At 38.9% G+C, this 16,875-nt stretch overlaps 1 protein-coding gene across 1 annotated transcript in view; it reads left to right on the forward strand.

Annotated features, from left to right (window-relative positions):
- The first annotated feature begins 2,350 nt into the window (after positions 1 to 2,350).
- The window catches only part of LOC135262555 (alpha-2-macroglobulin-like), a 33,254-nt gene continuing 18,729 nt past the window's right edge, over positions 2,351 to 16,875 (forward strand). Inside the window, exons 1-19 of the mRNA XM_064349568.1 lie at positions 2,351 to 2,516; positions 2,669 to 2,737; positions 3,167 to 3,347; positions 4,878 to 5,034; positions 5,336 to 5,388; positions 5,655 to 5,675; positions 5,823 to 5,991; positions 6,199 to 6,277; positions 6,380 to 6,491; positions 7,054 to 7,165; positions 7,742 to 7,851; positions 8,475 to 8,630; positions 11,874 to 12,074; positions 12,326 to 12,389; positions 12,556 to 12,701; positions 13,623 to 13,772; positions 14,428 to 14,598; positions 15,119 to 15,253; positions 16,182 to 16,273. Of these exons, the coding sequence (XP_064205638.1) occupies positions 2,449 to 2,516; positions 2,669 to 2,737; positions 3,167 to 3,347; positions 4,878 to 5,034; positions 5,336 to 5,388; positions 5,655 to 5,675; positions 5,823 to 5,991; positions 6,199 to 6,277; positions 6,380 to 6,491; positions 7,054 to 7,165; positions 7,742 to 7,851; positions 8,475 to 8,630; positions 11,874 to 12,074; positions 12,326 to 12,389; positions 12,556 to 12,701; positions 13,623 to 13,772; positions 14,428 to 14,598; positions 15,119 to 15,253; positions 16,182 to 16,273 (2,246 nt within the window). The 5' untranslated portion in view covers positions 2,351 to 2,448. The remainder of the gene's footprint in view (positions 2,517 to 2,668; positions 2,738 to 3,166; positions 3,348 to 4,877; positions 5,035 to 5,335; positions 5,389 to 5,654; positions 5,676 to 5,822; positions 5,992 to 6,198; positions 6,278 to 6,379; positions 6,492 to 7,053; positions 7,166 to 7,741; positions 7,852 to 8,474; positions 8,631 to 11,873; positions 12,075 to 12,325; positions 12,390 to 12,555; positions 12,702 to 13,622; positions 13,773 to 14,427; positions 14,599 to 15,118; positions 15,254 to 16,181; positions 16,274 to 16,875) is intronic.

Consider the following 16,875-nt stretch of genomic DNA (forward strand, 5'->3'; position numbering starts at 1 on the left):
AGACAGATCCTTAGCTATTGTCTGTACAATTGATTCAATATTACTTTAAAGAACTAGCCAATTATAAATAATTGGTCAGGTGTGGCATACTGTTTAGAGAACTAGGCTACAATCCAACAGTTGAAAACTCCTTTTGCACTTAACCTGAACTGCTACAGGAAAGAAAATATATGTAATCTGTTCTTGTAGGATGAGTAATTGATGGTCCAACCACTACAGGTGGCCTTTCATCCTTCCCAGATAGATAGAAAATAGGTCTCTGGGTTCATGTGATAAAAATGATTCCATCCTTTGTTTTATTAGAGAGACAAACTTATTATGTTATGAAACCTCCACTGTTTTGATTTGTTTTTTTTACCAAGCAAAAAATGATTGAGACTGTTGTGTGATCACTGATAATTATACTGTGAACAGCTGTAACAATAACACAACCAATGAACTTTAAAGAGGGAAATAATCAATTCTGGAATAGGAATTATGCACCTTGGCATAGAACAAATATGTTGAATTAGGAATAATTCCACTGGATGGTCACTCCACTGGATACTGGTCGCTGCCAGGATCAGGTTCAAAGTCCTGACTCTCACCTACACTACAGCCAACAGGATGGCCCCCTGCCTTGCACCCCCCCTGCCATCCGGGTAAAGGGTTCTCGCTTGTCCCTACCACCGAGCTTCTCCACCCTAGCTCCCCAGTGGTGGAACAAACTCCCTGTCCCCCTACAAACCACTCCCTCATTGCCCATCTTCCACCATGATCTGAAGACGCATCTCTTCAGACTATACCTGGACTAACTAACTATCACCACTGTGCAGATCGGTTCTATCAGTCAAATTCCCCTCTTTCATGCTGAACATGTACCTCTTGTGCCATTAATGTTACATGTACCTTCATCCAGCACGTATCGTGCCTTGTATCATTCTCTTGATGTTGTAGCTTGTAATGCCTCCTAGTTTGACTAAGCATAGGGTAGGTCAGAGTAATGTTCACTGTATGAACTAGGCTTAATGTGTTCATGGCTATGAATAACTGTACAAAATGAGTATTGTACCTTATCAAACCTGTGTTTTGTAGTTGTTCCAATGGCGTTCGGTATGCACTTATTGTACGTCACTTTGGATAAAAGCATCTGCCATATAATTGTAATGTAAATCAATGTAATGTTTGGTGCATATATATTGGCTAAAACTCAACTCTCCTTGTCTGTGACCACATCGAATATGGTAAATAATTTTTTCTTTGGGATTAAAATAGACTCCTGTGCCTGGAGAGAAGAATATTTGATGCACCCATTGTTGCTTTAATTTTAATGATTCTTTCTTCATAAGATGTATTTCTTGTAGCATTTCAATTTCATGGCCAACTGACTGCAGGTGAGCTAAGATTTCAAAGCTTTTTACAAGATGTTGGATTACATTTATGTTCCATGAAATTACCTTAATTACAGTTGATGTCATTTATGGCACATAATTGAACAAAAAATAAAAAACAATTCCAAACATTTCCATATTACTTATTGTTAAACACCTGTACTAAAATAAGGAAAAATACAGCAGGGAGAAACAAACAATACAAATTAAAATGCCACAAAATTGCAGGAGATTAATGATTACCAATCCCAAAATGAGAATCTGGTTTATCTCCAGTTCGTCATAGTCGGGTGTAAGCACCAAGGGGTAACTATGTGACATGAATGTCCTAACATTTCTGTTGTAATTGTAATATGCATTACATAAATTATTTTACCATACATTAATTACACAATGGTGTATAATAAAAATACAAATACTGTTGAATTATATTATAATTAATGTATCCTACCCTTACTTTTACCACAAAGTAATTATTTAAATGTTGTTCACAATATTTATATGTTTTTAATGTGAAATTCAGGAGCTGCTTCTGTTTTGCCTAGTGAATTTAGCATTAGTGCATTTGTTTAGCACAGAAGTGGATAGTCACCCCAGATCTCACAAGGGATGAAGGTTAAACTAATGTGATATGTGCTTGCCCTTTGAGTTACAGGAAAGGTATCCAAATATTTGCAAGTGCTTATTTTCTCCAGGTTTACAGTATGCAGTCAATATTTACCTGGCTTTCAGAGGTGCCAACATTCTCTCTTCAAAAAACAAACATTTCTACTTTAAAAACATAAAATCAATTGGATTCAATTTGTATTTTTAAAAGTGAGTACAATTTCACTGTCTTTTACCTCTGCAAGTTAAATAAAATTCTCTGTACACAGGAATAACTGTACGAATACCTAACAGGTGGGGAGGGGTGTGGGAGTGTCTCTGTCATGAGGTGGGTGAGGTAGCCATTTCCCTTTGGGTATAAATCATGCTCTTTCACAGTTATTTCTCTATGTCCTGTCTGACAGAGAGGCCCGTATGAGACACACTAAGTGTGCGCATATTGGTTGATTTTTTCTGATCTTCTCCCCTCAGTATGCTGGGGCTGCTGCTAATTGCCTGTGTGCTGCTGCATGCTGCAAAATCCAGACAGCCAGATGAACCGTAAGTGTAGCAGTGTGGTTTCTTTTGGCTGGTTCTGCTGGTGCACATTTCTCATTAACTTAAATTAAGGGATATTACATTATCACTTAATTAAGTTCACTGTTAATCAGAGTATGAATTGAATTTGTCTTTCTTTTATGTTTATGTTTAAGAGGACGGCGTGTAGCACAGTCAGTAAGGAACTGGGCTAATATCCGAAAGGTCGTAGTTTCAATTCCCGGGTAAGGACACTGCCGTTGTACCCTTGAGCAAGGTACTTAACCTGCACTGCTTCAGTATATATCCAGCTGTATAAATGGATACAATGTAAAATGCTATGTAAAAGTTGTGTAAGTCGCTCTGGATAAGAGCGTCTGCTAAATGCCTGTAATGTAATGTAATGTATTAGAGCATTATTCTTGATTGAAACCCAAGTTATACATAAGTGTTGCAGAAGAGGTAAGATTATTTGGATCAATATATCAGATATGTGTAAATCAGACGAGGAGCCAAAGCAAAATATTTTACTGCAGTTTTTTATTTTTTGAGAGAAAATGTGTTTTCTTCTTCCACTAATGCTCAGGATTTGACTTCTCAAATGTGTCTCTTTTATGGGTAAATATGTAATTCCATGAACTCCATCTTCATTACCATTTTTCTTTCCTTTAAAGAATGTATCTTGTGACAGTGACCTCCCAAACAACAGGGGGGAGCACAGAGACAATCTGTGCCCACATTGTCCTCCGGAAGGGACCACTCTCTTTTATGCTTACCCTGGAAATAGGTGCCAGTAGCACCACTCTCTTGGAGGAATTAGTCACGGCAGAGTTCCATCGCTGTGTGAAGTTCCAGGTTAGCTGATTTTACATTTTTCATTTCTATGGTTACCACCTCTTTGTTTAAACTTTTTTTGTAAGCTGCAGAAGAGATATGTAAAACTACAGAATATACCAGAACCTACAGAATATAATGTTCTAAAATGAATGCACACAGAATATAAAGTTCTAAAATAAATGTGTAGATATGGATCTCAAGTTTCTCTTGTGTGGTCTTGAGGGCTGTAGCAGAACATATGCTATTATTGCAGTACAGCACCACATGCCTGTCTCTAGGCACTCTGGTCAGCGCGATAGAAATTAACCTCATGGTTACAATTGTGGCACCGCACTGGGCATGACAGTGCAGGCCGGACGGCACAGAAATACACAGACCGCAGGTTTGGGGAAAAATAGCCCAACAGGGCCTTTTATTTAACAAAAATTAAGCACAAAAACAAAACCATACTCAACAACTAAAGTTTCTTGTCTAAATTAAATTAAAGTAAAGTAACTGAAATTAGGGGTAACGACGACTGGGAGACAGCTGAGGGGATCCCTCTTCAAAGCAGGAAGAGGGATGTGATCCTGCATCTCCACCGGATTCTGAAAGATAGGAAAAAGTTACAAACAGGTATTAACAGCTCTGCTGCAGCCCAAAAACTCCTCTCCTCAAGGGAAACAAAGGCCTCCTTTTAAACTCCCAGCCAATTTCCCTGGAGTGGCGGCAGCTGTGTCGCCTCATTGATTTCAGGTGCGTTGAGTGCAAAGGAGGGAGTTGGGGAATTTCCAGGTTGCCGCTCTCCAGGGTCCTGTGGCTGGGCTTCATAGAGTGGCGCTGTCCTGGGTCCTGAACAGCTGGCCTGGTGGCAGGTTTGAGCTGATGCATATAAGGCTGGGAGGGGCACTGCGGGGTCATGCCCCGATCCACGCCACACAATGTGCACCTTGATTCGCTGACTGTAGACTTCAAACTCTACAGTATAAATCCTGACTATGGTAGTTCCAACTGTGAATGCACCCCTCTGGAATGCTACATACATGGCAGAGTATCACCTAAGGGGAGGATTTCAGTCATTAGAACTGTGTAAGAGAAACTCCTCTGATTTAATAACAACACAGAGTTGGAACTGACTTCATGCTCTTGTGGGAGAGTGAATGGGTAACTGTGCTTTTCTGAACCGACAGGGGATATTGTAGTGATAACATGGTCTTGCACATTTCAATATAGGGCATTACAAAAAGTAAATGAATCAAAATAACGCGAAGGTTGTTGTTTTTAGCACTGTTATTTCACCTGTGAGTGAGTTCTTTTTTATTTAGTTAAAGGGGACACCTACAAAGAACATTGACAGCTTCTGGGGCAGCACCCAATGCATTGTACTCATGTTTATAGCTAAAGTTCATTTACAACAATAGCCCCTTGATTCTAAATTTGGAGTGCTTCAAAGATTAATCAGGGAAAATATATAGCCAGGATATAAGCAGGAAAAGTGTGGTCCAGGAATCTGGGGTAAATGGGTTAGGGAATGACCCTTTCATTACATTCCTCCTCTGTCAATTCCAGGTTCCTCCTGTTAACACTGAAACCGTGGCAACCATTCAAGCCTCTATCAAGGGGGAAGAAACATCTCTGTGCAAAAAGACCAAAATCCTGATCAAACCAAGCTCCTCCCTCACCATCATACAGACAGACAAGCCCATCTACAAACCAGGGCAAACCGGTAATTTTCAACCATCCACTTCCTGGATCATAGTTCATAAATGACTATTGAGAATGTAACAGCCATTAGCAGCCATACAAGTGGTCACCAGCAAATGAGTTAATTGATGCCTCTCTGCAGGAGTATGATTCATATGCGAAACAAAAAATATAACGATAGGATTTCAAGTTATATGATTCACAAAATACAGTATGATTGCTTTGTAGAGAGCTTGAGACAAGCAATATACTTTCGTATTTTGACTCCCAACTGCTGACCTTTTATTATTTTTATTGATCTTTTTTTTTTTTTTTTGCTGCAGTCAAGTTCCGTATTGTCTCTCTGGATTCCAGCTTCTTGCTTCATGAGGAAATGGTAAGAGATCATTATGTGTGTCAACAGAAAACACAGGGAGACACTGATGTTAATGTGTAAACAGTAAGTTCAGAATTTCTTGTATTTGTGATAACGTAAATGAATGTGTTATAAGCCTATTTAACCATATTGTATGAGAATGCCACAAGGGACATACCTGGCAGAAAGGATGAGCTCCTTTGTAGAGGTGAAACAAAGAGAGAAGCAAGCATTTGTGTCCAGTCTGTGACTGCTGTGACTGACTTTTCTTCTGTTTTCCTTTTCAGTACCAGACTGTTGAGTTGCAGGTATGGAACCCTGAATACAGGAACAATTTGCATGGGTTGCTCACTCCACATGGGAAATTATATATAAATTAGTTTGACTGTTCATCCATCACTATCTCTCCTTGAAAGTCTGTACCTTAATACTGTACCTCTGTCCTTCTTTTACAGGACCCTAATTCAAATCGCATTGCCCAGTGGTTGAACCAGTCAATCACCACTGGAATTCTGGACCTGTCCCACCCCACAACACTTGAGGCCAAGCAAGGCATCTACACCATCTCAGCCTGGACAAAGAGGGGCATTAAGACCACCCAGACATTTGAAATCATTGAATATGGTAACGATGTGTTTATGTTGTCACAGAGATGTTTTATGTTGAATCAGATGTAATGAGGATACTATCAGAATCTGTGTGTCTGATTCAGCAAAAAACCTTGTGCCTTTAAGGCCATGGTCCTTCTTATGAGAATTTTGTGTAAAATGCAAAACATGCAGAAATACTTGGACACCACTGAGGCATATGTTTGTTTGTTTTTGATTTTAGTTCTGCCAAAGTTTGAGGTTACAGTCCACCTCCCTCTTGTCATATTTGACAGAAAAACACCAGTAAATATTTGTGGGAAGTAAGTAAGAGAAGCTGTATCTGCTTAGACTAAGATGAAATTTTCTCTCATCTGTTGCAGTAGGAATGTGATCTTAGTCAATGGCTGTGTGTTTTTGACCAGGTACACCTATGGGAAGCCTGTCCTGGGTTCAGTGAAGGCAAAGGTGTGCCGCAAGATTCTGACTCGCTGGTCGCATTATGACCGTGCTGTTTGCATGGAATACACTATGAGGGTGAGGAAACAGTGATGGAGGTGCAGCACCACTGATTTCACCAAACAACCTGGTGGTCGGGGGTTCAAATGGTGCAATATCAGAGTGAAAACCCCTGTCAAAGCTGTTAACTGGCTCCAATAAAACATTCCAAACAGTAATGAAAACAAAAAAGTACATTAAGGCAACAGTGCATATATAATGCAGTCCATAAGTATTCGGACAGTGAAACTATTTTTTGTTGAATTTGAAGTGAAACAATGAATATGATGTTAAAATGCAAACTATTAGCTTTAATGAAGCAATCCTGTAACAAAGTTATTTATTTATTTTATTTTTTTGGAGGACTACACAACGTGCAGATGCCTGATTGACCAGAACAGTTGCTATTGTTCAGTAAGAGGGGAAATAATTATATCAACTGAAATCATCCATAGTACAGCTAGTTATCATTTGTTCAGATTACATGCCATGTGGCTACCTATTTAGCCAGTACTAGCATGGATAACCAACTAGTAACTTTTAACCTGGCTCTTACGATTATGCTTTGGATATTGCTGACCCCTACCATTGTTTAACCTAGACTGACAAGACTGGATGTGCAACAAACATCATCAATGCAACAAGCATTTTATCTGCCGATAGAATTTATCAAAGCCTTACTGTGGAGTGTGAAATGGAGGAAGATGGAACAGGTGGGAATGTTTGTGATTTTTTCTTTTACTATTCATTTTTATTTTGATCTAAAAGCATTCTCTCAGAGAAAAATCATCTTTCATCAAAATGAATCCCTAGCAACTGTCTGGATGAACAATCAATCAATTTCACAAAAGGAAATGAAACCTGTACTGGAATAACTATGAGAAGTACATTCTGTTTGAGTTGTTACTTGCAGTGAACAGAAATACTTTCAAGGAAGGAATTTGCTTCCCTTGATTTTTTGACATTTCAGCTTCTGTGTTTTTGTTTGTTTGTTTGTTTGTTTTTGTTTTTGTTCATTGGCCCAGGTGGTATTTGTATGTGATGAAGGATTTTTTAGACAAAAATGTAATAATATATATTTTTTAAAAACCAAAAGTAAACTTTTCCTTATTAATAAAATTGCAGAATAATTGCATCCTGCATACAAATGTATTGGCAGTGTTTTTAATAAATTATTTTAAAATAATGGCAGTGAAGGGCTGAGTTTTTGCGCAATAATTCAGGATTTTCTGTGCAATGATATTTTGGTGTCAGACAGCAACTGGACAATAACCATCTGGTTTTATTAGGTGTTGTTTTGAAAGGCTCTGGCAGTACAAAGTTCATCCCAGATGAAATTGAAATAGATTTTCAAGACACTCCTTCAACTTTCAAGCCTGGAATAAACTATGACGGAAAGGTAACCACCCTCTTTTTCCCAAGGTTCATTTTCGGAGGTGCGGTGATACCAAACAATGCCATAATAAGCTACGTTTTCTCTTATAAATTAAAAACTAATGATTTTTCCTTTGTTCCACTTTCAATTAGTCAATGCTTATGGCATTGAATTGGTGCAAAATATTCAGCTTGCATAATGGAACGATGACTACAAAATTTAGTTTCTTATTTTACTAGAAGTGTGCACAAACTGGCTTTCATAGTCATGATGTTGTTGTGACAGTGTATTGGTGTACATTTAGTGCAGTAATCTTTTGTAAGTAAACAATTAATATATTTTGTACCTGATAAGAAATTACAGCTTTAACTCGGCATGCCTTTATGGAGAATGTCTGGAAGGTTCCAATGTTTGCAGTGTAACAGGTTTAAACTATTCACTGAATAAATTGTATTTGTGTAGAATCCACAATGCGACTCTGAGAGTCACATTACTGATTTCACAGTAGAAATTACTGGCAGGAAAGCAATGAGTGGTACATGCCCACATGTGCAAGAGAAGTGTCATTACTGGGCTTTTGAGTTTGTTTCAGTTTGATGGCTGTTGCAGTAAAGCACTTGCTGAAATTCATTTGTCATACTTTTCAGATCATTGTGAAAGGTGCCCCCTCCTCTATTGCCAACAAGACCATCCTCCTCCATGGACCCGGGGCTGCTAATTGGACATTGACTTCTGACGATGAGGGTGTGGCCCACTTTTCACTAGATACCAGCTCTTGGTTGGATACAAGTGTCCGCCTACATGTAAGACCCCCTTCCCCTCCCTTTATTTTTGCCTTATATGTTTTTCCTGCTGTGTGATTGATGCCAGCTCAGTCACCCTCACACATTTCAGGGCTGAAGACAAGGTTGTGTGAGTGGGCCCACACAGTGACATAAATAAATTCCTATTCATAAACTGTAAAACACAAATGGACAAAATGACTGTGATATTTCCCATTGACTTTCCATGAACAGTGGTCTGAAGCCACGGAAGCACAGTTTTTGTACTGCCTTGTTGTAGGTGTTTTTTGTACTGTCACCTATCAAGCAATCACTGTGGGCATAATAAGTAAGCTCATTCATGAGACACAAAATCATACATAGCAACAAGGTTGCTCTTTCTCTTAGCTTAAGCGTTCTTAAAAATTTTGTGAATAGATTTTAAGAAGCTGTTTGCTGGGAGCTTTTAGTGCCCCTGAGGAGAAGTCTTAGTGGTAAGATAAAATGTTTTGTGAATACACCCTAGGAACCGAGCTTAAAGAACTAAGCCTGATCTTGGCCCGTGGCTCCAATTGCATATAAATCAGCCATATAATTATGAACTCTTTTAACTTGTTTTCAAAGTTGTTATATATTTCCTGGTGTCTGATGAGAGTATCAAATCATTTCTTTCTCTTTTATTGATGAAAGGACTGTTAAAATTTTTATGAACATGATACCTAAGTCAAATGTGCCCACCACACATTCAGTTAATGATCTTGTGTAACATTTTAATTGTTGAGCTAAAAACTGTATTGATGAGATTGCACCTCTTAAGGCCAAGTTATCTCTGGAAAGTAAAAAGCTCCTTGGAAAAAAAAAGTATAGTTGTACAACATCAAAAGCACAAAATGCGCTTGTTGTTACGTCCCCTCCTCTTTTCAATGTCCAATTTTGCAATGGATGGCAATGTTGAATCACGGTTCTAGTTACTGGCTTCATTTAGGCCAACCATTCCGCAAATACGGAATGTCCCTTATTTGGACAATAGAATAGGTGTTCCATATTTAGCTCATGGCTATGGGACACATTTTCATCCATATCTTTGAACGATTGCGGTTGTAGTAACCGCTGTTTTGAATGCAATTCAATAGTTAGCTAACTAGCTAGTTGGGATAATAAGCATGCTGTGAAACCATTCTGACCTAAAACCCAGACAAGTGACGGCAAACCGATCATGAAGCTAGCTGGCATTCAAATCCGGTTTCAGAGTCTTAGAAAGACGCCATGTCCATGTCACTGTGCGACCAAACTATTTTAAAAAGACGGGTGCCAGGGAGATGAATTTGATTGAGTTAAGATTTCATACAGTTTTCTTAAATAATGTAGTGACAAAATTGACCAAAACTGGTGCTAATTGAGAAGGAACTATTTTTTCTCGATAGAATCATTGTTTTCATAGAAATAATGACGAGAGGTTTTTGCTTCACAACGGTCAAATAGAACTACCAACCAGTTTTTTAATAACAACGGTCCAAATAGAACTACCAACAAGAGTTTTGCTTGACAACAGTAAAATAATATGCCCAAATGGCCATGGAAGAATATTTCAATTTCAGGTGATTAAGTCGATAAAAATCAATAAATATTAAAGTAACCATATATAGTCATTGTTGGTAACCTGTTGTGTAAGTGGAATAAACCCCTCCGGGCTGACCCGTTATTGAAAAATAATGTACTTCGGGGGTGGTTAAGCGACCTTGGTTTAGCTTTGGCCGCATCACCACCCTGTCCTACATTATTTTCCAATAACGGGACAGCCCATTGTGGTTTGTCTCTCGTCAGTCTGGTGTTTTCCCAAGTGCACAAAAAACGCTGTTATTAAACCTTTGTTGAAAAAGAGTTATCTACATTCTTCAGATATCAGCAATAAACTAATTACAAATGGCTAATTTGACAAGGCGCAGCATGGTGCAGTGGGTAGCACTGTTGCCTCACAAGGTGCAAGATGGAGGTTGGTTTGAATCCTAGCCATTTTTGTGTGGAGTTTGCTAAAATCATAAATAATCTTAGGATGTACACAGACTCAAATAAGCTTTCTATTCTTGTACTTCTTGATCTTAGTGCTGCATTTGCCACTGTTGATCACTTAATATTGTTGAATATTTTAGAAAAGTGGGTCTCAACTGGTTCATGTTCTCAACTGGTTCAGGACCTACCTACAGGACAGGAATTATTTTATTTCTATTGACATCTGTTTCTGAAAAAGTCAATATTCCATGCGGACTTCCGCAGGGTTCAATCCTAGGCCCTCTCCTATTTAACTATAACATGAATGATATATAAATTATTGAATGTCCCATAATTTTTTACAACTAAACAAAGATAAAACTGAGGTGATTATTTTTGGTAGTACAGCTAAAAAGGTTCATTTTGATCCTTTGTCTCTAAAGTATAAGGATCAAGCCAGAAATCTTTGTGTCATTGTGGATGCCAACCTTAATTTTAACAGTTATATCAATAGTGTCACAGGATCAACTTTTTATCACCCAAAAAAATCTGGTGCAACTTTTGTTACCAGTAGGTTGTACTACTCCAAAGGCCTCTTCTCTAGTCTTCCCCAGAAAACTATAGGATGACTCCAGCTCATCCAGAATGCTGCAGTGAGAATTATGACGGGATACTAGGGAAATTTATCACTTTACATCTGTGCTAAGATCGCTGCATTGGCTTCCTGTATCCAAAATAATTGATTTTAAGATTTTATTCCTTGTTTATACAGCATTGAATGGCCTGGCTCCACAGTATATTTCTGACCTGCTTGTGGGTTATGAACCAACCAGGTCTCTGAGGTCATCTGGCACTGCTCTTTTAGTAGTCCCTAGGGCAAAATCTAGATCAGCTGAAGCTGTTTTCTGCTATTATGTGCCCAGATGCTGGAACAGCCTTCCTGATTACTTAAGATGGTCTCCAACTCTTGCTGTTTTTAAGAGTGGGCTCAAATTATTCATTTTTTTCCATGAGCTTTCACTTGTGTGCTTCCTTTTCTCTGTATGGCTTATGTATTTTCTCACTTTTTTCTTTTTATTTCATATATATGTGCAGTATATACAAGAATGTGTTTGCTTATCTATATATACTTTATGCATTTTTTCACTTTGTTTTTTTCACTTTATTTTATATATGCATATATGCATGTTTGCATTTTGTGTAAAGCGCACTAGATTTACATGTGAATGAAATGTGAAATAGAAATAAAGTTGAAATTGAAATGTCCTCTTTTTCTTTCTGCCTCATTGAATACAGGCCCATTGTAAAGAGGGTGGACGCAGTATGTGCTCTGCAAGCCATTTTGTCTTTTTATTTTTTTCAAAAAGCATGAGCTTTCTGAGCATCCAGCATGCAAAAGAACCGCTTCCTTGTGATCAGGACGGCCAGGTCCTGGCACGCTACATCATCCGAGGGGAGGAGCTTAAGGAGAAGAAGAATCTAGACTTTTTCTACTTGGTGAGTTCTTCTCTGGCTTTTTAATTTTGGTGAGGCCTAATTATGGCATTCATTTACCCTCCTAATTTGCACTGCCAGATTCACATATACAGTTTTGCTTTCTGAACTTGAAGGAGTTCATCAGGCTGAAAGAGTTTAATTGGTTTAGCTTTGCAGACCTCCTCCAGATAGAAGATGTTTTGATATTGACATTACACAACTGCCCACCTCCAGTTCAGCTAACTCCAGCTTACCCCTCTCCTGTCACCCAGGTGTTGTCCAAAGGGAGCATTGTGCAGCACGGGCATTCAAAAGTGACGCTGAATGCAGAAGAAGGTGACATACTCTTGAGAAATGATTGCTCTTCTCAGCTGCATTATATTTCTAAGACGTTAAAAGAAGAACTTGGCCACTATGCCCCCATATCATGTTATGACGTGTAATACTGAGTCAGAGGCAAACATCTTACAGATAGAAACAGCCCATTTCATTTTTGTTCCAGTTAAGAGAGGGGAGTTGTCTTTCTCCCTGCAGCAGACTGAAGATCTGGCCCCTTATGCCCAGGTGGTGGTGTACACAGTGCTGCCTAATGGAGAGGTTGTGGCTGACAATTTCAACTTTCCCATCCAGTTGTGCTTCAAGAACAAGGTAAACTCCACCTGATTTCCAGTGAGAACCATCACACTCTTTAACAGGTCCACAGAAAGCATTCCATGGTTAGAACTCCCAGGACACTCTTGAAAAAGAGATGGAAACCTCAGTGCTACTCAGCTGGTAAAATAAAGGAAAAATAAATAAATTAAAATAAAAGAACATGAATATCCCAGAACAGCACACATTTTTATAAACCACACCATGAGATCAACCTTACTGTGTTTACCATTCACTATTTACTTAGACTCTAGGGAGAGAAAGGGACAAGGAGGCTGTGTAATAAAGTGAACAGTGTGGGTGGGCGATGTGTGTAACCCATATGGCTGCCAAGACTAAGTGATTTATTTCCCATCTTTTCCTTTTTTGCCCTTATTTTGAATAACCAATTGTGCCTTTCACTGTCTAGTGGTATCTGAAGCATCTGGTGCCCTTAAGATCAATGCTGAAGTGTATACACTCATGCAAGGCACAAATTGCAAGCCAGTTTTATACCCTGCAGTCCAGATAGGTGTGTTTCTAACCGGTAGAGGGGGCACCTGGAAACTCATGTAACCGCAAGCCAAGGGCTCTGCACAACTTAGATCTACCATACACCTGCCAGATTAAACCTGAGACTATAGGCCCCAGATTGAGCTTCTTTACAGCCTGAGCCACTCAGGAACCTACTTTCTCAACAGTGAGCAACCTTTCAAAGTGTGGTAACCTATCAGCAGGTTGTTTTGCTTACCATCTTTCACCAATTTGGTTTACCTTTACTGTGAGAGGAGGAAGCAACACAGGAAATGGTATTGTGTCTCACTCAGTAAGTGCTCTCCGAAGCTACAACCGCACAACATGGCAGAAAGGCCAGCAAGGTATACTGTATGGTTTTGTGTAATGTCCCTTCTTGCTTACTCTGTTTTTATTTTGTTTCAGGTGTCCCTCCAGTTCTCCTCCTCCCAGGAGCTCCCTGGGGAAAAGGCGTTCCTGCAGGTACAGGCCAAGCCAGGGTCACTGTGCTCCCTGAGGGCCATCGACCAGAGCGTCCTCCTGATGAGACCAGACAAGGAGCTGAGTGCACAGAAGGTTAGCAGAGACCCTGAGCAGCCCGACCCAATCACGCCATGGGTGGATACATTTCAGAAAGGAATGTGTACTTTGTGATTTTAACCTTGTGTGGGAGTGTTGATTTAGCTTGTGCAACAGAGACAGAGACAGTATTTTCATATGGTCAAGGGTACTATCCTGTCCTCACTTTCTCTTTCACCTATTTTTTTTAACTTTGTAACAGTGTTTTGTAATCCCATGTGGGATGGGCTACTTGAGTGGCATGCCACATAAATAAATAAATAAATAAATAAATAAATAAATAAATACTCATTATCACTCATTTTTTTCCTCGTATACACTGTCTCATCTTGATACTAAAAAGTAGTAGCTTACCATTTATAACATGTTTACATACATATTTAAAGCATTAACAAGCCCTCTGTGTACTTTGTAAAGATATGCTAGCAATGTTCAACCATGAGCTATGGAGAGCGTTTGCACAGAGGGCACATTTGCATCATGTGAGACGTTTTTTAATTGATTCATTTTTAAATGACTAAAAATCATTGGAAATGATTTGATATTATTTGGTCCTTTTTTGCCAAGCAGCTTATGGCTCTCTACCATTTTGATTATGCCCCCTCCATCCTCACATTCCCACTTAAATATTTCTATTTCTGAACTTTTTCAGGTCTATGAGAAGTTGCCTGTCCAAAAGTTGTTTGAATATCAACATATTATCCAGGACAGTGATCCCGCTCCATGCCTTCCCCCTCGCCCATCAGAAGCAGTTTGGTACCGTCTACTCCCAAATCCATTTTATGCTCAGGGCCAATATGATGAGGTCTACGACATCTTTAGGGTATGCATCTTGAATCATGCCACATATTGGCTTCCTAAGGACACTCATAGCTGAACTACAGTTTCATGGTGCTTTTGGTTTGGAATTTGAATGTATATACTACCTGCAGCTTTTTACTTAGTGGATCAAATTAAGTGGTATTGTATTGCTAAAACATCACATCCATAATTAAAAAAAACAAATTGTAATCTCAAGTTCCAAGCCACAAGGTTAGTGCTGCTCTCTACTGAAGAGTTCCCATTGTACAGATTGTATGGCTCCCTTGTGTGTGCATGTTGTATTCAGAGGTAAACTGATAATTGGTTTGACTTGTTGTGGCAAACTATGTGTCTGAGGTTGTTCAAAAAATTCCCCACCTATGTAGGTGGATAATACATGAAATGTAATCTGTGTAAATCACCTTAAATAAAGGTGCTGAGTAAATAATGTAAAATGCCATTCTATTAGAGTCTGCCTAGCAGACATGATTTTTGTCTGGGTCAATGTAGTGATGAACATTTCAACTTTTCATATTTTAAAGGAAGTTGGTGTTAAGGCCCTGACAAACTCTGTTCCATGCTTTCCCATGGGGGATGGCCGTTGGAAAATAATTGGTATGCCAGGTATAGGTCTGGTGACCTTTCCCTTGCTTTTTCTGCTGAAGTACTGTACAACTTAAAATCAAACTGCAAATCAAATGTATTTATCAGTTTTTCTTTACCTTGAATTCACCGGGGGACAAATTGAAACACCTAGTCTCACTATTGGACAACACTGATGTTATCCACTACTGCACATCACTCGGGAGTGTCCATGTAATGTCATAACAACAGGACGCTAAATTTCAAGGGATTACAAGAGAATAAATAAACTTCATCTGTATGTGAGCCCTCAGTTACACATGAAGATGGCTGTCCTGGACCATTAAACCAGAGAGGATTGCACCCCCATCATTAGGACCTTACTGGCTCTGCCTGTGTTAGAAGCCAAAAGTTTTTCTCAAGCGCCTGAAGTGGCATTTCCTGCTGGGGCAGTTGATTGCGTCACAGCTTTGGTCAAATTCAGACTGTGTCAGTGCCAGCTTAGTGTGTGACGCATAACTGGCCACTCAATGCTCTGGTTGATCAGGAGAATTCATTTTATCATTAATTGACAACTTTGTCAATTTAACAATACCCTGGCACAGTAGCTGAAACAAATAACAGTCAGTTGCTTACATGTGTTTTGGATGCAAGTGCTTGTGTGATGGTTTTCTGAATTAGAAGAGGGTGTTGCAACAATGACATTGGGCCACGTGTAATGTCTGTGTTCAATTTTCGTTCGATTTTTTTTGTTCATTTTTATAAGATTTTGATGCTTTTGTAGATGGTTATGGAACATATTACTGCATGGGGTATGCATGAAAAAAGGTCTTTTAATCATGCTTTCTTGCTTTAGTAATTAATATAGTTTTTGCTAAATGTATTATTTGCGTGTCCCTTATATTTGTTCTGAATGGTGAGATACTCTGATAGACAGATTTTGATTTATTTTGAGATCCTTATCTGTATGCTGTATCTTTGTGCCTGGACACTGACAAGGAATTGAGGAGCATAGCACCATAGGTAGTGACAGTTCCAGCTGTGGGCAATACAACACCAGAGACCATTCGCACGTTCTTCCCCGAGACCTGGATCTGGGAGCTGGTACCGGTGGGGTGTGTATCACTGACCAAGGGACCCATCCTAGAGAGCATTTAGCCACACAAAGGATAGATAGATACACCCTAGGATAAATATCTGACTATCCACCATTTACTCTTTATTTATTTATTTAAACTCTTCTTGTTATAGATCTGACTAACTACAGTATTACCAACAAGTGTTACAAAATAGTACCTTTTTCAATTATGAACATAAAACTGAAAATGTGATGATTTTGTATGTGTCACCTGATGCCCCACCAAAGCTATTTTTGCTTAAAATTTGGTATGCATTTGGTATGGTATGTATTTTCTCTCATAACAAATAAAACACACAATTTGCACATTTCACACACAAGATATGTTTATAAGTAGACTGATTTCATGTGAAGCCCAAAAATTGTACTATTAGATGCAATGAAGTGAAACCAGTAAAACGAAGCTCAGATTAATGACTCCAATTCTTCTTTCAATTAGAGTAGAAAAACTTGAAATGCAGTACTAGAAAAATGTCAGTGGAGATATAAAAGGACACTTGTGACAGTAATGGCCCAGGGAGATACTTAGTGGTGATTTTTGTTTTTGGGTGTCATACTGTAGGAGTAATTGATCCCAAA

Source organism: Anguilla rostrata, chromosome 9 (genome assembly GCF_018555375.3).
Source record: "Anguilla rostrata isolate EN2019 chromosome 9, ASM1855537v3, whole genome shotgun sequence".
Lineage (NCBI taxonomy): Eukaryota > Metazoa > Chordata > Actinopteri > Anguilliformes > Anguillidae > Anguilla > Anguilla rostrata.